Below are 22,175 nucleotides of genomic sequence, written 5' to 3'. Positions count from 1 at the left end.
CTGTTGCCAGTGGTAGGCTGTCTGGTACTGCCTCCCTTTAAGAATATTTAGATTTCTTTCAAAATAGCTTCTACATTTCAGGATTAACGTTTACATTCTTAACCTCTTGTGGTTACAGAATAAATGTTAGTGGTTGTATAATTTTCCATCTTTCATAATGTTTCTGTCAATCTTACTTTTTGACAAAATACTGGTAAGTTTCTTCCTTGTGTAACAGAACAGCCCTTGTGGGTTTTGCAGATTGCAGATGTTTTGCCACACAGAAAAATTACCTCATGTTAGGGGCAAGATGATCTTTATTCTCCCCGTGTTTATAGTCTCGCAGTATTTCATAGTAAACACAAGAAGATGAATGTCCTGCATGGTCTTCCCAGTGGTTCAGATCACATTTTCTTAAACAAATGAGAGGATTCTTGGTAACCTGACTGGAACTAGAATTTCCTTCTTAAAATTCTTGGATGTAACTTACCTGACTTCCATAGGCCTGTGGCATTACATCCATGTACTAGTAACTAGTAACCTTTCAGAAATGGGTCTTAAGGATGGTAACTCTTCAGCTGAGCTTGATTTTCTTCTGTTTGCTGTGGGTTAAGAATGTTTCAAGGTAGGGCGTAGCATCCTGTTGATGAAGTGAAAGGTTGAAGTATCTTGTTTGTTAAATTAAGAGGTTTTTTGAACACTGAGCATAATCACAGTAGGGAACTTTTATGAAAGGGGGAGACTTGACTGTCTGGGCTGGTCCATCTCCTTGAACCTACATGTGAACTAACAGACTGTCAGTATGGAGTATTCAAGGATTAAAAAAAAAGAAATCCAACATCTTTTGCTAGTTTTCAAGTGCCCTCTTCTGGCCATAAAATAAAATCTCAGCTAGTTTAGTTTGCTTATTTTCTTAGAAGAACTTTTGCAGCTGTTGCCTTTTAATTTGAGCATATTGTTTTTCTTGAAGGTTCATAAAATGAAACAAATTGTGGAGCTTGAAATTACAGGCAACAGCTCTTTTTTTGTATTCTTTGTATCGTTAGGTACAGCGCGTGAAGGATCATACGTATCCAGGAAGTGCCAGCTGTAGTTACATGACAGAAGAAAGGGTTCAGTATGGTTGCTCTTGTAGGCTTCAAAATAGCAGTTTTTTCCTCTGTCTGACATCGTCTCACTTGATACAGCTTTGCTTTTGGATGTGTATGCATGCAGCGTTCTCCCTTTTTGCCCACATAATTACATAACTGCATACCAGCCGAACCAGGAGGTGCTGTTACCCGTTTTTTTGAAAAATGTTTGGAATTCCTAATGTTGTTCAGGAGACCAGAGGCTGTGCCAAGGCCTTCCTGTAGTTCCCTTCACAGATGACTTCTAGAGGTCTGTCAGTGCTCAAGAAAAGCTTTTCCTAAAATTTTTATACATAAAAAAAGAATAAAATGCTTGAATTGGGGAAGAAAGACAAATCAAAAGTTGCAGTGTTGGAAAAGTTGTTTGACAATGCAAAGGCAAATGGAGGAAGTTTGATAATAAATGGAATATGAAAGTGATTTCTCATCAAAAAACTTGCGCTGTACTGAGCTCAGAAGCAAATTTTTTTGGTGCAAAAAACCAAATGAACAAAAAATACTGAGCTGCAGGTAAAGTTAAGTTACTATCATAACACTCGACATCGAAAGCTTGACTAATAAAAGCCTGGAGTGAAGAACTACTTGAAGTAATAGTCAATGTTAACGATTCTTGTTGCCTTTGCTGTTACTTGCTGAGCCTCAGAAATCTGAAGTGAGACTAACTTTCGGTGTTGGGTCCAAATCTGCAACGTCCGCATTTGTTGCTGGGGTGGCCAGGCTCAGCTGGCACCTTCTTTTGGTACCAGGCGCTGGCGTAGCACAGCGCAAACAAGGACACAGCACAGCAATTTGGGCTGGGTGCATCCCCTCCAAGAGTCAACTCTGTACTTCGCTTCTCATTTGCATCTTTACCAAAACAAATAATTCTCAAGTGAGATCTGTAGTTACGAGCCTGTCAAACTTCAAACAAAAAAGAAAAAGAAAAAAGAAAAAAAATTGCCCTAGTTTAAGGGGAAATTGGCTGTAAATTGGAACCCAGTCTCCTGTGTTCTTGCCATGTGTCATTAGATTGTGAATACTTGGACACAAAAACTGCCTGCTTTGTATTATTCATTTATTTCCAGAAGAACACCATAGACTTGCCCTCACATTTAATCTGTCTTCGTTCATTGCTAATAAGTACATTTAATAAATAGGACAACTGAGAACCATGTGCTTATAAACCCGCACTGCAGGAAGCTGGGGAAGAACAGCGCCTACACACCTTCACGGCAAATACCTTGCGTTTGCCTACCTCGCTCTTTAGTGCCATGAATGGGTCAGCGGCTAGTTTGACAGTGTTACTTGGATACATAAAAATGAAAACGCTGGCTACTGATTTAAGATATAGAAAACCCAATACACTCAAACATGAAGTACTGCATTTACGTTACCAAGTGATGTATCTTTCCGTGCCCAACTAACCTGACTTGCATGTCTCTCTGATCAGTCAGCGCTTACAAACATGAAAACCATTAATGCCCGTGTAAGAACAAACCAATTCTTATGTGTAAGTCATAGTAATGGGGCTTGTGTGTCTTCTGAGAGTGGCCACATGTTACGTATTGTAGGGCGCCCAGGTGTGAGGTGTGAGTCCCTGAAATGTCCCTGGGGTTGTTGGGTGTGTTTTGGGGCTTTTGAATGGATAGTTTCCTGGAATAATTGTTTTCTTTCAAACCTGTAGGGGTATTCTAGTCGTTTTGTTACAAAAACTTAAACACAGGAGTGCAATACCAAAAAAAAAAATCTGTCTTGCATATCAAGGTTGAAACCCCAGCGATCTGCACTGATCAGAAGAGTGCTAAAAACTCTTCACTGAATCCCTCCATTTTGGTTGTGGTTCAGCCCCTGTAGGCTGCAACCGCTAGAGGACAGTGCGATTACATACTTGACTGTGTCTCTTAATGCTTTCTAACAAACGCCATACCCAGTCACAGGACAGACTCTGCTTAAACTATTAAGCCTTGTGAAGGCACCGGCTAATTCCTGCTTTCACGTTGTCCCACCTGCTTGCTATATATAATTTGAAGAGTAAGTGCAAAATATCAAAAAGGACTGAGTTAGAATTGTTCAGTGCTGTAAACATGTGAGATGTCTTCAGCAGCAGGCATTGCCTGGCGAGCACCTGTAGACTATTACGTGGTCCCGTTATTCTGAGGTAAGTAGTTGCATGCGTACATGCACACCTTTCATTTTATTTAGTTATATATTTAATAGGGGGCTGAGGGAGCGGAGGTGTGCAGACAGCAGCACTGTTCTGGGGTGAATTTTTAGGATTCTGCACTGCTTATTTTTCCTAAATAAAACACCAAAATTGGTTGTAGTTACTTAGTTTAGTACATTTGTAGAACATAATGTTTATCTCGCTCTCTCTTTTTTTTTTTCCCCCCCTTTTCTTTTCTAGATATTTCAAGGGAACACTGAATTGTACCAGGAAGTTCGCAATAACTTCATTCCACCTATTATTGCACGCTTTTTTAGGATTAACCCCTTAAAATGGCACCAGAAAATTGCAATGAAAGTAGAACTGCTAGGATGTCAGTTCAGTATAGGTAAGGCAACTGAAAACCTTTCAACTGTGCAAGACAAGCAAGGCAATAGTTTGGCAGAGATTATAGTGTGGGTATGTTTTCAGAAAAAAGTAAGTCTTCACTGCATAATCCTTCTGTAACCTATAAAATACCTAGTTTTGGTGTAAACAAACCGATTTAGAAAGTAAGCGTGTGTTTCAAAAGACACGGGTTGCTTGCTTTCCATGGTATTGATTCATGGGGGGAGGGGTGGTGTTCCTCATTACGTAACAAGAACAAAAGCTTTAGAGCAAACCCTTCCTGCTGTCTTCTCCTGAAAAGGAAACATGGAAAACGAGCACTTCAAAAAACCATTGTTCTTTCTACATAAATTCTTTTCTTCTAAAGGCCGTGCTCCTAAAATCACTGTGCCTCCACCACCTCAGAATAAGAATGATGACAAGAATGATGACTTCAGTGATGACTTCATTCATTCAGTGAAGACTTCCTTGCAGACAGATAAAACAACTTTCACACCTGAAATAAAAAACACCACAGTGACTCCAAGTGTAACCAAAGGTACCCGCAGTTAAGCAGTAGAAGTGTCTGGGAATACTTACAGTACATTGGCATATACTAAGTGTGCTTTCTGAATTGAAATTTTCTCAACACTTAATATATTGTAGGAAATTAACATTTTTTCTTTTCAATATTTACTTGTTATTAAATTATATATATGATGAAAAAGGTACAGTTGCATATTGCATGTAGAAACAAAGCCAGTCTTCCAAGTCATACATTATTAAGCTCTGCCTTTCAAAACTTGTTCAGACTGAGTTCAGCTTTTAATTACTGAACAAATTTTGTCAGAAGGAGAAGCTGCAAGCCTTCCCTTCAGAGTTAATCAGGTGTAACTGCTTTGTTATTCAATTTGATAATTTCTAAGGACAAGACCCTTGTGACATAGCTAATCTTCTATGGAGCAGTCATGTTGGCTTGAAATTTGAAAAACATCATCTGGCATCATCGTTTTGTTTATCAAAGAAAATTGTCAGCAAAGGGAGCAAGATCCCTGCAGATGTAGGCATTGGTGCCGTGTCCTCTGGAGGGCAGGGAACACACACAGGCCCAGCATAGGCTGACTGTGATTACCTCTTAAGGTACTGTGGTATTTACTGCTTATAGGAGGTGGAAACTTAAGTGGTTGCATCTTCCTGGGCTCTTCTGATTTTCCTTGTTAATAATAAAATATATTGTTCTCTCAGAAAGACCTTACTTGTAATACAACAAATCTGTTGATTTTCATGAAAAGCTTTGCAAAAATACCGGCTGTGCATACATGTAGAAGAGCTAGATGTGAGTTGACATTTACACTGTGGGAGCATCCGGCAGGGTCGCTTAGCTGGGGGATCTGCTGTGATAGATGCTATACGTGAAAACCGTGATGTGCTTTACCCAATTAATTAATTTCCAAATTAAAAACTGATCTATGAGAAGCTCTTCTGTCTGACACCACTTAATTTAATGGCTTTCAGATGTGGCATTGGCAGCAGTTCTGGTTCCAGTGCTGGTGATGGTCTTCACTACTCTGATTCTTATCTTAGTTTGTGCCTGGCATTGGAGAAACCGGTAAATGAACAGCTTAATTGAAAGTGCTTTAAGTGAATGTTAGCCTGGTGTGCGGGAATGAAGTGCTGCATGTGTTGCTGTGGGAACTACCTGGTCCACACTTGTGGAAGGATTTGTTTTCAGCATCGTATTCTCTGGGAGAAAGTGTCCATTGGAATAGTGAGGAGAGTGAAAACAGCCTTCTGTAACTATTTTTACCAGAAGGTCTTTTACTGAAAACTGGTTTCTCCAGTAGCAGCAGACTGGTGATGGCAAGCCAGGTTACTGGTGCTGATACTTTAAATTTGAGGACCAGTTGCAGCCAAGGTGACAGTTGCTGAGCATTAAGTAATGCATCCTTCGATGCGCACACTAGCTAAAATACCCACTTTTTCTTTTCTTCACAGCAAGAAAAAAACAGAGGGCACTTATGACCTACCTTACTGGGATCGTGCAGGTAACAAAATGGTTTCACAAAATCCTTTACTTGGCATTTTTGACTTGATGCATATTTCAGATTGCAGTAGCACAGACAATTTCCACTAGCACAAGCTTCTCTAATCCTAACTGCTGTAGGTGTAGCGAACGCTGACCTTCTTTTCCGGACAGGCTTAAGCGCACGATTCTCTGAACGTTCTTCAGAAACAGAAGATGCATTCTCTCCTGTTAGACCTTACGGCTTCAGAGAGATTTTTTTTTAGTAAACAAAGAATAGAACCTCTTAATTATACAGGTGTGAGGGGAAAAATAATTTGAGGCATATCTTTATACCTTTACTAATTACATATTTGGTACTTTTTTTTTGTCCTGCCAAAAAAATCCTTCATCTTAGTGTATAAGGTCTGTGAAGTTTTGGCTGTCTTCATTGCCCTAGGAAGTGTGTGGGATTGTTTGCAGCCCCCTCAAGGCATATTTTCCATCCCACTGTCTTGTGCCCCATTAACTTAAGACCAGGCAATTCCACCAGGCAGCACTTGGCAAGTGTCCTGAAAAGGCCTGTGCTACAGTGTAAAGGGCTGCTGCAGCAGCGGGGTTTGTACTGTCTGTGTGACCATGCGCCGCTTCCCTGGCCTCAAGTTGAAAATTTCTATGGCTGTGTGTTTGCTCATGGGCGGTTTTAATTATGCCTATCCTTTAGGCAAGGAACCTTTGAATGACCTTACTTTTTAGTCCATGTCCATTTCTGATGGGTCCCTATGTTGCTGTCTTAGAACATTAGACTCAAAATACCCTGTATTTAAATGTCAATGATGGCCATGCCAGATTTTTTTCCATTTGCTTAATTTAAATGTTTTAAAAGGAAATTTGGCAACATGCAATATTGAAATAATGTTGCTACGCTTCAATGTGGAACCTCTCTACGTCCCCTCCCACAGACTACGTCAAATTTTGTTAAACAGTGTTCTGTGGTTTTGAACCTCATCTTTCCTGGGCTTTACCTACAGGATAGTCTCTTACAGCTGGAATGAAATACGCTAATTGCCAGCAAAACTAGAATGGCTTTGGCTGCTGGGGAAAGGGATGGGGGGACCCTGACAAAACCAACCCTCCCTGCCTCTCTCAAGACAACATTCACAACCACAGTCACTCCTTGCCATTCCCACTGAAGTTAAAATCCTCTTCATCCAGGTTTTTGCAGATACTCACTGATCAGCCTTTTTCAGCAGTATGAGTTAGAAACACAACATCAGTAGCCAGAAACCACATTAATTAAATGTGCTCAGGTTATAACTGAGGTTGTCTAAAATTTTGTGTAAATATTTGATCTACACATTGGAATCATGGCTGACTTTTTACTATTTTCTGCATTGTATTTCATGAGTTTATTAATGAGTAGCCCCAGCACAGCTACCAGTGGACACTCAGGAACAGAGTCACTAGGCTGCAGCAGTTCTGCAGCTGTTTGAAGGGGGAGCATTTAGGCAGGGTGACTGGGTGAGAGCAATGTTCCCACCTCTGAATCTTCAGTCTGCTAGAAAACATTAAAATACCTTGTAACCTTCAGTGTCATGCAAATACGTGCTACTACCAAATATAAGCTGTGATGTAAACATATTTTTAGTAGCTTAAAATACAGTATATATGCAGTCTTAGGTGTGGGTTTGTTTGTTGGTCTTTTTTTAAATCTGTGTGAAGGATGGTGGAAAGGGATGAAGCAGTTTCTCCCGACCAAATCAGCAGAACATGAGGAAACTCCTGTACGCTACAGCAGCAGTGAAATTAGTCACCTAAGACCGAGAGAAGTCCCAACAATGCTGCAAACAGAGTCTGCAGGTACATTTGGCTGTTTTTGTGGGCTATGTTATAACCGTCTGTCTGTCTATATATAAAATGCCAAAAAAAGTCAGGAATTTGGCTATATTTAATTATTCCTGTTTGTTTTGGGGAACAGAAGAGAAATGAATAGTTCTGTTGGTAAGTGCATTTCTTAAAAATGCAAGCTTTTTCAGCTCTGTTCTTGGCATATCATAGAAAGTATGTATTAATTGACTGGACGTGCTGTGGATAGACGCTTTCCCAAGTTAATGCAGTAACTCAAAGTTTCTTTACTTGTACTTGTTCTTCATAAAGGGTTGAAGGGTTGGGGGTTTTTTAAGCCATGTTTTCATGCATTGGAAATAATTTCACCCCATTATCTTTATGCACCAATTTGAAATGTGGCATTGGTTCCTTACACGGGCCGTGTGGTTTAAATAGTTCTTTTGATCTAGGAGAGGAAGCGTTACTGACAGCGGCATATGCCCTTTACTTGGTGAAGCAGTCATTAGAGGAAGATGATTGACTGTGCCTTTGGTTTTGTGCTTATGCACTGATGGCAGAAATATGCAGCTATGCAGGAATTGTGGCTTCACAGCAGGCAGAACTACTTCTCTCTTTTGGGCTGCTTGTCTGTTTTTGCCTAGCTAGCCAGGTTCCTCACCTCCAGCTTTTGTAACTCAGATTATCTGTTGAACTAAAGCATTTCAGCTGAACCCGTGCAGACTTATCCCCCTCAGTGGACAAACCCCCTGCCCCAAGGACCACTTTTTATCCAAAGCCAGGCAAGATAATTTAATTTCATTCTGATTTTTCAGGGAAGCATGTTTCAAAAAACTTAGCTTTGAGGCAGATTTACAGCATGGGAGATTGCAGGGGAAGAAGTGTAAGTCACAGGGGAAGAAGTACAAACCTGAGAAGTCAGGAGGTTGTAGCTATCCCAAGAGCTTCAACTATTGTGTGGAAATGACCTGTTTTCCAAAGCAATTGGCACTGGTGGACAGAGATGGTCCACTGGTTTGATCTAGGATAATAATTTCTGTGACACTATTGACAGGTTGTATTCAATGTGATGCCACTGTTAAAAAAAAAAAAAAAAAAAATCCATTAAGTGTGTGTTTATTTTGTTCTGTTGGGGCTTGCAACACAGAGTATGCTCAGCCACTGGTAGGGGGAATTGTCGGCACGCTTCATCAGAGATCAACCTTTAAACCAGAGGAAGGGAAAGAGGCAAGTTACGCTGATTTGGACCCATACAATTCACCTATACAAGAAGTTTACCACGCTTATGCTGAACCACTACCAATAACTGGACCAGAATACGCAACTCCAATAGTCATGGACATGTCCAGCCACCCCAGCACGCCTCTTGGCGTTCCTTCCATTTCCACCTTCAAAGCTGCAGGGAATCAAGCTCCTCCTCCACTGGTTGGAACTTGCAACAAACTCTTATCAAGGACAGACAGCACATCATCAGCACAGGCGCTATATGATACACCAAAGGGGCAACCAGGGCCAGGTGCTGCCGCCGCCGAATTGGTGTACCAGGTACCACAAAGTGTGGCCCACTCCACTGGGGGTAAGGATGAACTAAGTTAGCTCACGGATACGGTAGAATGATGGCTTGTTTTTAAAAGCCAGTTCCATAAAGCTGACAGTTTCATTTTTTAATCGCATTGTTTTGATATTGTTAGTCTTAAATAATATGATGTTGAACCAAAAGATGTGGTTTTGGAGGTCTGGGAAAACAGTAATTCTGTCTTTCCTTAAGCTGTATATATAATTACAGCTTGTTTCCTGCAAAACTGTGGACTTCTTTATTACTACTGTACCATTGTCTGTCAGACATGAGAGAACAACTCTTCAAGAATTGCTTCAGTAATTCATAGATGTGAATGATAAATTGGGAGAAACCGTTTACACTACAAAAGCCAATAATTTCTTGCTAATGGTACTATTTTGGGGGGGGGGGGGGGGGAAGGGGCAAGCCTCAAACCCCAAAACTCCTAACTTTAAGGTGTAGATGTAAGCATGATCGCTTCTAAAATTCATTTTACCCTCTAAAATGCCTGCACAACTTTGGTCTTTAAAAATCCCCTTAACTTCATGGCATAAAATAGTTTTGATTTGCAATTATGTTATTTCAGCTTTTGCTCACAGGATTAGGAATTCTCAGCTGCGGGTTTGTTCCTCAAGTTTCCCACTGTTCTTGTTAGCCTTCCAAAACTAGAACCTGTTTTCTGCCTCATCTCCTTAAGCTTCCTAGGGATCCAGTAGGCACAAAGTCATACAGGCAAACTACATGGCAACTGCTTTTACAATTTTCCTACGAAATGAAGGCTACTCTGAACAGTCTGCCTTGAATTCAGACTTCCCTGATGGTCAGCGTGCAAGACACATCCAGGCGTTTGAGGTGACTGAATTCGGAATGATTCTCCCTGTCCCCCTGCCCCTATCCCCACTCCAAGTATCTATTGTTGTGTGTTAAGAAGGGAGTTTACACAAAGAAAGATATGTATATACTTTTGTGAGTGCTTAAGGAAGCACACAAATATTCTAATGATGCACAGTTTGAATTATACATGCATTTAGCACATATGGTACATTTTAGCACAACTGAAGAACTTTGGCCTTAGGGCTTTTCTTATGATTGTTCGTATTAGAAGTATAAAAGATTCCAAAACGTTTGCAAGCAAACCAGTACTTTTCCAAAGAGTGGCCGTTTCAGAAGCGTTTAATTGAATTTGTATTCTTCACATGTCCCAGCGTTCTCTACTATGAAAACACTGCAGTCAGTCTTCTATTTGAGATAACATAGGCTAGTTTTAGCTAGGTAATCACAAGATGAAAACAATTTGGATTTCATAGTTGCCATTTTTTAATCTTCTTAGAAACAAAGCACAGCTTTTTAACCTAAGTAGTAGGAAAAAAAAAAAAAACAATAAAAATGCTTTATTTTTATTGTAACAGCACTGTTGGGAGGATGCTGAATTGATTTTTCACCTGTGAAACCTCCTACCTATGCATGAGCCCAGTTTTATGGACTTCAGTGTTTACTGTTTGTTTCTGTGATACAATTCAAGTCAGCCTTGTTTATTGCCCAGGGTCCTTAAACTAGGTGGAGAACATGCAAATCAGAACTAAAACAATGTTCAAGAGAGCTGCTGCCATGTCTTTATATGAGTACGGTATCCTAACTTACCACTTGAAAATGTTGCACAGGGGGTCTATATAACTATAAACTCAGCAATCCAAAATTATTGTGGCCTGTTCAATATCCAGAATGTGTTATTACATACTCTGTGCCCAATTCTACCATTTTTTGATTAGTCATTCTTATTTATTGAGAATGGTTATTTGGTTTTTTTTTTTTAAGAATTAGGTGCCTAAGCCTAATTGTGAATGTAAGTAAGGGCGGTATATAAGACCCAGTCATGAAAGAAATTCCTACCTATAGCTGTACTTTTGACGTTACTGCAACCTATTCTGCTTGATAAAGCTAGTCTGCAATCTTTGTAGTTTTGCTTAAACAGGTAAGTGTTCTTACACATCAGCAGCAACTATGACTTCAAAACTATCTGAAAGGGGCAGGAGGTTATTTATTTGCACCAAGATGTGACATTTATTCCAGCCAAGTTCAGAAACCTCTGCATTCTCAAAGTGTACCAGTTTAGGCTTAGAAAAGTTAATCTACCGTAAAAATAAATGGAAGTGTTCGGTAAAATTAACACACCTAGATTTAATTTTTACTGTAAGCTAGGTATGGTAGAAGTGAGGCTGTCCTGTAGGCTAAGATGGTGTAAGAATTAAACAGCTTTGCTGCAGCAGGTTGTTTTTTTTTTTTAAAGCCACTGTAATGCAGTTTCATTATCTGAGCAGTATGAGCTGTTGAGCAGAATGGTTGTTTTTAAGTCCCTCTTCTGAAAGAAATTGGACCCAAGCTTTGTTCCTTGCTCTCAACTTTGGACATGTTAGCTCCTAGGGCTAAGATAAATTTGAATATGTAATGGTTGGGTTTAAAATGTATGCTGCAAACTGGTAAAAATTGATTCCCCGATGTAAGTTGCATGACACACTTAAGTATTCTCCTGTGCACAATAAAAGCAGAGGTACATTTAATGGGTCCCTTTCTTCTACATGTGAAGTCACATGGATATAAAACGTATTTCAATCTTGTTGGGCTTGAGCATTCTCCCAGAATGTATGTTCTTACCTCAGCATGTATTGTAGTTGCTCAGTATTTGTATATGTTGCTAGAACTTAGACTGTAAAAATAGTGAGGGTTTTTAATATGTATGTTAAAAAGTATTTTAAATAAATTGTACATACGTATTACTCAGTATGTTTGTATTTAACACCTACTATATATCTAATTCATTTGTAGTTTGGAAATGCAGGTGTTATTTATGAGTTACGATACTACAACGGGGGGTTATGCCCTGCCTCCGGGAGTGTCCTTGTACTGTTTCCTGGCAGTAGCTGTATGTAACAACCAGCCACAGAGGAGGAGGGGTTGGTCCCTGCCCCATCTCACCCAGCCTTAGAAGCAGTAGAGGGGCTAGGGCACAGCACAGGCGGCTGCCCTGTCTTCTGGCAATGAGAACGTCAGGCTCTGGTCCAGTATAACTGATTGCTTAGATGCAGAGACACACACACACACACCCCCCCCGCACCAGCCAGCACACCACCCCTACAGAGGCAGTGGGGCTGCCAGTTTAGTCTTAAACTAGACAATGGCTATTTTCCACTTAGTGAGAAAAAGCTGCTTTTGCTTTCAAAGCTTTCCCCTTAATTCTAGCACTACAGGTCTTAAAATAAGGAAATTGTTAATTACCCTTCTTTTGCAAGTAGGCTGCATCTTAAATGGCTCAGTCCTGTGCTTGTCAAACTGAAACATCGTTGTAACATTTCAAGCAGACTTGTCTTCAGAAAATGAATGCCAGCATGCCTGAAAAGCATCCTTGCTTTAGTTGACTGCTGGTCTTGAGGGACTGGTCTGACGTGGGACAGCCAGCTGTGGCAGGCAGAACGTTTGCCATTTCTTTCCTTCTCTGCACCTTGTTAGATACACTTCATATATGAAACACAGCTTACCTGGGATACTGCTACTCAGTTTGGGCTGGCTCGGATTAATCTTTAAGGTTTTTCCACATCTTGGGTGACGGAGGGGAAGGGGGGGGAAGAAACCCACAAACCACCCTTGAAGCAAAACCATATCTAGATTTCTGAAAATGCTTCAGGAGCCAAAGACACCCTACTTTTACCCATCTTCGTGTGCATAACAGTCTCCTGACATGCTATTTTTTTTTATTACTTTGCTGTAGAGCACTAGCGAAAGACCATGAGAATTGCTTAAGTTACTTAAACAGGCCAATTATTCTGGTCACTACACAAGTAGCACACTACTTTTTCAGGAACTTTTCTTCCTAGAAATAAAGCTTTTCATGTAAATGAATTAAATTTGTCCTTCATCCATGAGAATAAGTGTTCAGCAGTTGTATTGTTTCCTACTGATGAAAACAGAACGTGCTGATGCTTGCAGTAAGCTCATGTCTCCTCCCGTACTGGGAGTACACAGGTATCTCTGCAAGCCGGAAGAAATGCCTGTCACTCAGACACTTCAGATCTCTCTTAGCATTAAAACGTCAATAAAGTGCATGTAGTTCAAGTGGGTGATGCTGACCGGTGAGGAGACTAGCACTAAGGAACTGCCATTGTACAGGCCATTCCAGTGAAAGTCCACTTTGGAAGCTGGCTGTTCAAAATTTTCTTTAGGTAAAAGTTACCTAAAGAAGTCTTAAAACAACTATTGCTAATGTAATCAAACATACCATGGCTCAACTTCAAGCGATGCACAACTCTCTCTTTTATGAAACCACATGTCCAGTAACCACATTCTGAGCTTAAAAAAAAAAAGCATATAAAACTTGAAACTCGTGTCAGTTTTCAGCATACCCAGAAGTTTATACCCACAGCTGTCCTTGCTGCCTTGCAAAAGGAAAAGAAATGCCTTTTTTTTTTTTTTTTGCACATGTAATGACAATACTGACATGAAATTGGACCAAAGCCTCCTACCTACATCCACATTGGCAGATGCCTGAAACAGCTTTTGAGTGTACGTCTGTCTGCATGCTGACCTTGTCTAGAGTGCCTACACAACCAATTCTATGGTCAAATTGCAGTAGGATCACAGTCTACCGCAAACCAAAGTTAAATAAGGTTGTGATTCCTTCAGCTTTTTTACCTTTTTACATGACTTGAAGCAAGACAGAGTCCAAAAGGGCCAGGATGCAATTGAAGGGGACCGTGGAAGCCCACAGGTCAGGTTTCACACTAACACAATGCCACAATACACCCTGATAGTCCATAAATACTTTTTACACCTTATATGTTTTTCACAGTGCCTGCAGTTCACTTGCCTTGCCGTGTCACAAGATCTTTAACTCTCCAGAACCAGCTTTTGGAGACAACTAGCTGAGTGTCAGAATCCGTTCTGCTCAGGAAGTTGACTTCATATTGGCCTAGTCTAGTACATGAGTCTTTTGGAAACAAAGGCAAAAAAAGGTGAATTTTATTAGTTAAACGAAAAAAATAATCCATGCTTTACATATCAAACATCTGACCTACACATCTAAAACAGCTGATCTAAAGGCATGGATGATAGATTAAAATGGTTCTTCAGAAATCCCAGATGCAGGTCTATTCAAGCCATGCTACAGGTTTACTTTATAACCTCTCAAAAGTAGATTTGAAGATGATGATGTGTTCTGTACTACTGTGCCGTCGTTAATTGTATAATGATTTTTTTCCCCCCGCATTAAAAAAAAAACAAAACCCAAAGGTAGCCTTGTTACTGACAAAAATGCTTTAATTGTCATTTTAACTATCCCTGCAGTAGACCATACCACTGATATGTTTAAATACTGTAATTATTATTAGGAGAAATTACCAAAAAGAAGGATTTGGGCTTGAAGTTAAGCTAAAGCACTTGTACAGAAAAAATGGTCAAGATTTTGTTTTAGTGTCTCACCTGGAAAGCAGGATGCCCAGCAGCACAACTGCCTACAGCTGCTGCAGCTTACCAGCACTTCCAGTCAGTCGTGACCCACTTCCTGCACCTGGAAGGTGCCCAAACCCTGCTGCAGCGCCTCCTGGCACAGGGACCGCAAGCGCTGCGGAGGGACTGCCTGGTCATCTTCCAGCACCAGAAGAGCCACTCGGCACCACCACACACTGACGCAGGGAATCACGGACAAGGTTTCCTTTGCTCCCACAAAAAGCCTCAGCAGTATTGAAAACAACCACCAATAAACAGTTTACATTCTTGCACCAATAATGACTTCATTTCACATTAAAGAAAAAAAAGCAACTTGCAGCATTCATCTTACACAACCTCTCCCACGCTGCAAATTACTTTCTCGCGTTTTTTTTCCCATCGCACCAGTAGAAGCGCCATTGCCTGCTGGACTGAATATTAGTAGAGGTATTAGTTCCCCCTGTAGAGGGAGGAATGCATGCATTATTTTTTTTTAATCTAAAGGGAGGAGTTAGGCCGACTTCCTCACCACCAGGATGTCTAGTGCTTGCACAGGAGAGGAAAAATAGTTTGCTAGAACAGCATCTGAGAAGAGCTCAGCTTGCTGCACTGTATTATTACTGCTCTAAAGGAAGTGTAATCATAGACTCACAGAATATCTCAAGTTGGAAGAGACCCATAAGGATCATTGAGTCCAATTCCCTGCTCCTCACAGGACTCGCTAAAACTAACTCATATGACTAAGAGCATTGTCCAGAAGGTCCCTGAACTCTGACAAGCTTGGTGCCGTGAGCACTTACTTCCCCGGAGAGTCCCCAGCCAGAGGTGCCAGTGCACCCGTTAATGTGTCAGCTGTGGAAATTTCCACCCAGCATCGACCTTCTGTCTTTTGTCTCCTGGTGCACGCTCTCCTCCAAAATACCTGCTAAGCTGCTGCATAATGGAAGGTTTGTAGGTGAGTTTTGTCCATTGCTCTGCAGTGGGAAGCTCTTGTTTGGGTCTCCCCCACCCATCCATCCAATTTAAAAAAAAAAACAACAACAAAGCTTGAAGACAGTGCTCTTTCAAGTTTGGCTGAAACTGGCCGGCGGCTTTTGGCAAAGGAGAGGGGCACAGTAGACAGTAGACAGACCATGCAGAAAGCCTCAAATTCCTTCAAGAAAAGGACTTGAAAAAGCTCCACAATTAGTCAGTCAGGAAATTTCCTCTGGTGCAAGCGAAGCATAAGAGTGCAGCCTCTGTCAAGGCTTCGTACGAACCTGTTCAGGAAAGGAAAGCAGGTGGAGGCAGCCAGAGGAAAAAAAGTGCAGTGGAAGGTATTTCTGTCACAACACACACACTGTGTCTGTATTAACAGTTTTGAAAAACTGGTCGCACTCCCTGACCTGTCAATGACTGCAAAATTTTGCAGTCCTGTTTTCAGTAGAGGTTTATAGTATCAACTTAGATGGAATAGCTTAAAAGATATACCTTGTTTCAAGAGTTAAATGACATTCCTTAGTTGCCAAAGTCATGAGAAGCTCTCTCTTTTGCATTTCATGAATTACAGAGGCAAGAAAAAAAATTTCATAGCGATTATTAGGAACAAATGAGGAATGGCTACAAAGAAAGCAGAGTAGAAGGAATTTTAAATGACGAGGGCCTTTAACGGAAGGTTTTGTAGCTTACGATCAAAAGGCAGGCAAGTTTTACACATTCCTCTAAGCAGCTATAAAGAAAGTAATTAAGAGCTTGATGCAAATAAACTAAAAAGGCCAGTGATGTTTATACTTGTTCATACTTCAAAGGGAGAGAAAACAGAACCTTACTTCTAGCAGTCTGCTCTGCTCTACCATACTAAACTCAATTTAAGGGCAAGATGAAAATTGGACAAACCACTGGAAAACTCTTCAGTATAAGACTTTAAAACTGGTGTGGACTGTCATACAAAATACACTATAAATAAACTGACCAGGAAAAATAAGAACAAAGGTCTCTTACCATTATCTACATTTCAAATTCTACCATTCAAGCTAAGAAAGGGTGTTGTAAAAATGACAGACTCTGTGGAGAGGAGCGGACAGGTACCACCACAGCAGGAGTGGCAAAGAGACGCATCTTTTACAGGCTACAGAGTGTGGAACCCAGGCAGCACTGAAACCAAGCCTAAAACCAAACCGAAGCCTGAACCATGCTGCTACACCACGGGAACATAGGGGATTTATGATGTCTTTATGTGTTTTGCCTTACTTAAGTCACTTTGATTCTCTTCTTTTTATGTTGCTCCAGTTTTTTGAATTGAAAAGCCCTTCTGTTCTTTAGGGAGCTCACTGCAAGTAGAGGTCCAGGGCCATCTATCTCAAAGCTCCACAGAGGATCCCATCGCAAAGCTGCATAATTTGCATAGGAACTGAAATAGGAATGCGTAATTTACATTCACTGCAGTCCAGCAGGTAGCAGTACCTTACACAAGAGTGCAGACAGACATGAAAACAGTCCCTGTCTTGAACTGGTATTTGATGTATTGTTCAATCTCCTGACACAGCAGTGAAAATTTCTGATTCACAGGAATCTTGCTGAGATTCAAGATTGTTTTTTAGCTCCTGCTGTGAACACAAAGTAATATTCTATGTCAGAAATAACAGCACTGTAAAACACGCACAAATATGTGAACTAATTTCTGTTTATAAAACAGCTAGGATAGCATATATCCAGGATTGCATTTGCAGAACAAAAACGAGAATATTCTCCAGACACTGAGACAAAATACTGCAAACAAGGCTCTGCTTTTTTCTTCAAGTTTTATGACGACAATTTTGGAACAAAAAACAAAATGGAAAAAAAGAGATCCCAAAGGAAGTCCCTAAGCATTAAAAGGTGACTTACTCCAATCCCTCCTTCTGCTCAAGACGACTAATCCATTGAAAGCAAAAACTTGCATTTTTCAGTAAAACTCAAATAAATGTTTTGTTACTTTAAGAGATTTCACAGCCACAGTTTCATGCAACAGCAAAGCACTGCACTCGTCCAAAAACTCATTAATGTATAAAGGTAGCCAGAACACGGTTGGTAGTTCTCAGCCCACGTAAGAGCATTTTAGCTATAATCCTGGAAAGTCATCTTCCTTCAGACAAGTGGGGAAAAAGACCTCATGTTACTGTCCTCAAAGAATTACTCAGCATCCTGTCTTAAGTCATATCTGGCACAATAAACACCATATAAATAAGCATGCACCACATACTTAAAATACAGAGTGTTCGATCCTACTAGATAAATCTCACTGTCTTAAATTATTCAAGACACAAAATATTTCAGAGAATCATGCATTAATAACAGCACATTAATCACTAGTTAAGAGCAGCTTTCCAAACACTGACAAATTCTTCAGGTATAACACATGAGAAAAGCAAGCTCCCCCCTCCCCTGCTCTCGCATCCATGAAGTTTCTAAGGCTTCAAATAAGTGACATTTCTGGTGAGGACTTCTCTCTCCCAGCAGCAGCAAGACCCCCAACATAATGTTAGGTCCCAATTTTGCAACTAGGTTAACGTAGGACAGCTTCCATGTTGGTTTTGGTGGGGCCAGGTCCAGCACACCACTGGAATAATTAGGTCTCAGAATCCGCCCAGGCAGTATAAGGTAGGGACTAAATATACAACAGGCTCCAAGGAAGCTCAGTCGTAACTTCCAAAAGGTAAGTTTCTGTGTGTGTGTTTGCTAAGTCCTGGGGTTTTTTTGCTCTTTACAGTGTCTTGTTTTTTATATCACTCCTCTTCCTTCTGTACCTACCTAACATTAATCCTCCCATGACTAGCCTAGATGGCCAGCAGCCTAACTTCTTATTTTACATTCCTGAAGGTATTTATTGCATGTACTACATAGCTGTAATAAACCATCAGGCACTTGGTTAACACCAAACACTTAAATCACTCCTCTAGCAGTATGGACTTTTCACAGTTGTCTTCCAGCCCAGCTTGTTGGTAATCACAGCTATAACTACAATATAGTGCTATTTTGACATTTATTTTAATTTCCTAAAATTAAAAGGGATCGAAATCCAGTACTTTGATGTAAGGGAAAAAATCCCAGTATCTTAACAAAATTCCAGTTTCTAACACCAGATTATAACCAATGATGTTTCAATTATGTTTGCACAGCAAAATAAAAATAATTTATGCTCCTAAGCATGTTTTATAGCATTTTTTCAATACTGTAGGGAAGATGAAACCATACACACAAAGAATGGGTCTCCCACATAAAGCAAACAAAAAATGCTGATTATTAAACCAAACTTCTCTCATAAAACTAGACCTCCACTGGCAATATTCCCACTCCAAACAGTGGCAGATACTAAATTTGTCAGTATCAAGAGACTGAAACCATTATTCCTTATTCCAAAAGTCTTAATGTTTTCTGCATCTGTATCAGATTTTAAACTCATACAATAATGAAACAAACAGGCACATGATATCCAGCACTAATAACGCTGCCTGCAAAAATGAGCTCCTGCTGAGTCGACTTCAAAGGCCACTTGAAATACATTACTATTTTCAAAACTTGCACTTATTTACAGATTTGGCTTTTAATAAGGCATGTGTATGACAGCATTAAATAATTCCAAGAATATTTTTATGTAAGTCATTATACCAGTTCTCTAATAAATTAAAAAAATATACCCTTCCTTAATGTCAGCTGTAGATGATACTATCACCTTTTTGTTTCCTGTAATGCTGACAGAATTTGGACACCAAGAGATTGGAACATGTATTGGTATAGCTAATCTTTTTCCTTAACATCTATCTGTGCATTTGAGACACTTATTTTTCTCTCAGTCTCCACCAGCAACAACTTCTCTGATTATCAGTCTGCAGGATAGGTGCCTAACAGTTCAAATGACGAAGTCCAACTCTATACCAGTTGAATCCTCCTTCATAAATGACAGTTTAAAAACTCTCTAGTGATTAATTACTGTGTTGGTGCAAACAGAGAGGGATACCAGGACGCTGTCTTCCTGTAGGAACGACACTACTATAATTTAGGGACTTTTTTTTCAAAAGGAAAAATTAACTAGCAACAAGGTGTCAGACTTGTGCAGAATCTTGTATGCAGGACTTCTCAGAGCCAGCAGACCAACACATGAGAGTTCTGGGAAGCTGTGCATACAATTGTACACTATCTCAATGACCTTGTTTGCATGTCTACTAAGCATGGGATTTCATATAGAACCAAACAGAAATTTCACATTTTAAAAACCCCAATAACAAGTTGATTTCCTTTAACTGGTCCTTTATCTATAAACACATGCACAAAGAATGCATAGTTATATGTAGTTCACTTGAAGATAGTGCTACAAAGTTTTGTGAAATAAAAACAAGCCCTTATTCTCACATAACTTGGGCAAAAGCAGCATGTGAAACCACAGTTTTTCTGTACAAATCAATTGTATAAAAATACCACTGTCTTAATCGGGTTTTCTCCAGTACACTTGCAAGACAGTTTTGCGATGAACTAAAGTTAACGTTTCTTCATAGCATTGACAACCCCATGGAAACAAACAAGTGGATTCTATTACCAGCTACTTTGAGGTTGATTAGCAAAGTAAGACCTTGACCATATAATCTAAATATGCAATGGTAAATATTTATTAAAAAACCCCTACTGAGTCAAATTTAAAATTGCCTGAATTCTGCATGTGGGTTATTTCAGCTCTAAACAAGAAAAATGTGACACCCCTCTACAAGAAGGGTCGGAAGGAGGATCCGGGGAACTACAGGCCTGTCAGCCTGACCTCGGTGCTGGGAAAGGTCATGGAGCAGATCATCTTGAATGCCATTATGCAGCACATGCGGGACAACCAGGGGATCGGGCTCAGCCAGCATGGGTTTATGAAAGGGAGGTCCTGCCTCACTAACCTGGTCTCCTTCTATGATAAGGTGACCCGCTTAGTGGATGAGGGGGAGGCTGTGGACGTTGTCTACTTGGACTTTAGTAAGGCCTTTGACACTGTCTCCCACAGCACTCTCCTGGAGAAGCTGGCTGCTCACGGCTTGGGCAAGCGCACTCTGCGCTGGGTTAAAAACTGGCTGGACATCCGAGCCCAGAGAGTGGTGGTGAATGGAGTCAGAGCCAGCTGGCGGCTGGTCACGAGTGGTGCTCCCCAGGGCTCAGTGCTGGGGCCGGTCCTGTTCAATATCTTCACTGATGATCTGGATGAGGGGACTGAGTGCACCCTCAGGAATTTTGCAGATGACACCAAGCTGGGTGGAAGTGTTGATCTGCTGGAGGGCAGGAAGGCCCTACAGAGGGACCTGGTCAGGCTGGATCATTGGGCTGGAGCCAACGGTATGAGACTCAACAAGGCCAGGTGCCGGGTCCTGCACTTGGGTCACAACAACCCCATGCAACGCTACAGGCTTGGGGAGGAGTGGTTGGAGAGCTGCATGGAAGAAAAGGACCTGGGGCTGTTGGCTGACAGCTGAACATGAGCCAGCGGTGTGCTCAGACAGCCAAGAAGGCCAACGGCATCCTTGCCTTTTCCATCAGTTTCCAAGGAAGTAATGCTCTGCCTGCCTGTATCCCCTCCCGTCCCCCAAAAAACTTTTGAGTAACATTTGACTGAGGAAAACCTGCCAACATGTCGATGATGTTGTTGTACAGTTGTTATGGGTTTTATGAAATCAGAAGTGAACATGAGGGAGTGCAGACAATGTTACGAATACACACTCAGGTTACCTCTATAGAAGTCTCCTTGTTTAAGAGCTTCTGGTCCACCTCTTACAAAAGAAGTAAAGCCCAGGATCCAAAAGGGGGACAACTCAATTAACTCTGGTAGGCTCCTGAAAGAAACTTATACCCACCCTGTAGGAAGGGAACATTTTCCCCCAGAACTCAGCATTATTGAATTGAGGTCATTATGGGAAATAATCTTCCAACAGCTGAGAATACTTAAAATTACACCTGACACATTCATACTTTGTTTCCTTCCATGACGTGGTCACTATCATGTGTTAGATAGATATAAGAGTTCCTGACAAAACAGGTAAGTGTCAGGGCAAAATTTAAAAGCTTAGCCTATTTACTTACGCAGTGAGAGATTCCATTTCAATCAAACCCCCCAAAATTATGAAAATACCCAACAGGCTTGTGCTCCGCCTTCTAATTTTCTTACCATCCTTTGAAAAGCAACTCTTGACCTTTTCAGTTAAGACTTGGCTTTCCACTGGTTGCCTGAGTTGAAGTTACAAACTCAAGAAATCTGAATGATAAACTCCTCAAGCTACAGCCTAAAACCCATTGGCACAATTGCAGTTTATACATCTGTTAAGCAATTCTTGTATTTCATTCATTTTATCAGTAACAAAAATCTGCAGAGAAAAAATATTATCCATAGCTTTACTTCTTAGCTCCTCAACTTTGTTTGCGATCAATGCCTTTTTTTATGATTAACTAAAAAGCCAGAAATGACAGTGCATGAAGAAAGCTTGTTCAAAGACTTTCTGTGAGACTCACAAGAGACCCAGCAACAGTGAGCTTAAAGCATGGAAATTTGACTATAAGTACTGGATTTTTTTCTTTACTGAACTCAGCAAATAAAAAAGTGTGTTTTGCTTTGCTCAGTCAACACAGGAATGCCTGACACCAAAATTACACAGGAACGCCACTGATGTTCGTCAGTCCCCGATTCTGATGGCCCATCTC

General features: G+C 40.6%; 1 protein-coding gene across 2 annotated transcripts in view; it reads left to right on the top strand.

Moving 5' to 3' along the window:
- DCBLD2 (discoidin, CUB and LCCL domain containing 2) overlaps positions 1–11,817 on the top strand; it is a 46,566-nt gene extending 34,749 nt beyond the window's left edge. For both annotated transcript variants that reach the window (XM_075105355.1, XM_075105366.1), the window contains 6 exons: positions 3,493–3,640; positions 4,007–4,177; positions 5,134–5,227; positions 5,614–5,663; positions 7,343–7,480; positions 8,613–11,817. In XM_075105355.1, coding sequence (XP_074961456.1) covers positions 3,493–3,640; positions 4,007–4,177; positions 5,134–5,227; positions 5,614–5,663; positions 7,343–7,480; positions 8,613–9,061 — 1,050 coding nt within the window. In that variant the 3' untranslated portion in view covers positions 9,062–11,817. The remainder of the gene's footprint in view (positions 1–3,492; positions 3,641–4,006; positions 4,178–5,133; positions 5,228–5,613; positions 5,664–7,342; positions 7,481–8,612) is intronic.
- The last annotated feature ends 10,358 nt before the right edge of the window (positions 11,818–22,175 follow it).

This window comes from Phalacrocorax aristotelis, chromosome 1 (genome assembly GCF_949628215.1).
Source record: "Phalacrocorax aristotelis chromosome 1, bGulAri2.1, whole genome shotgun sequence".
Classification (NCBI taxonomy): Eukaryota; Metazoa; Chordata; class Aves; order Suliformes; family Phalacrocoracidae; genus Phalacrocorax; species Phalacrocorax aristotelis.
This window is presented reverse-complemented; position numbering and strand designations above follow the sequence as displayed.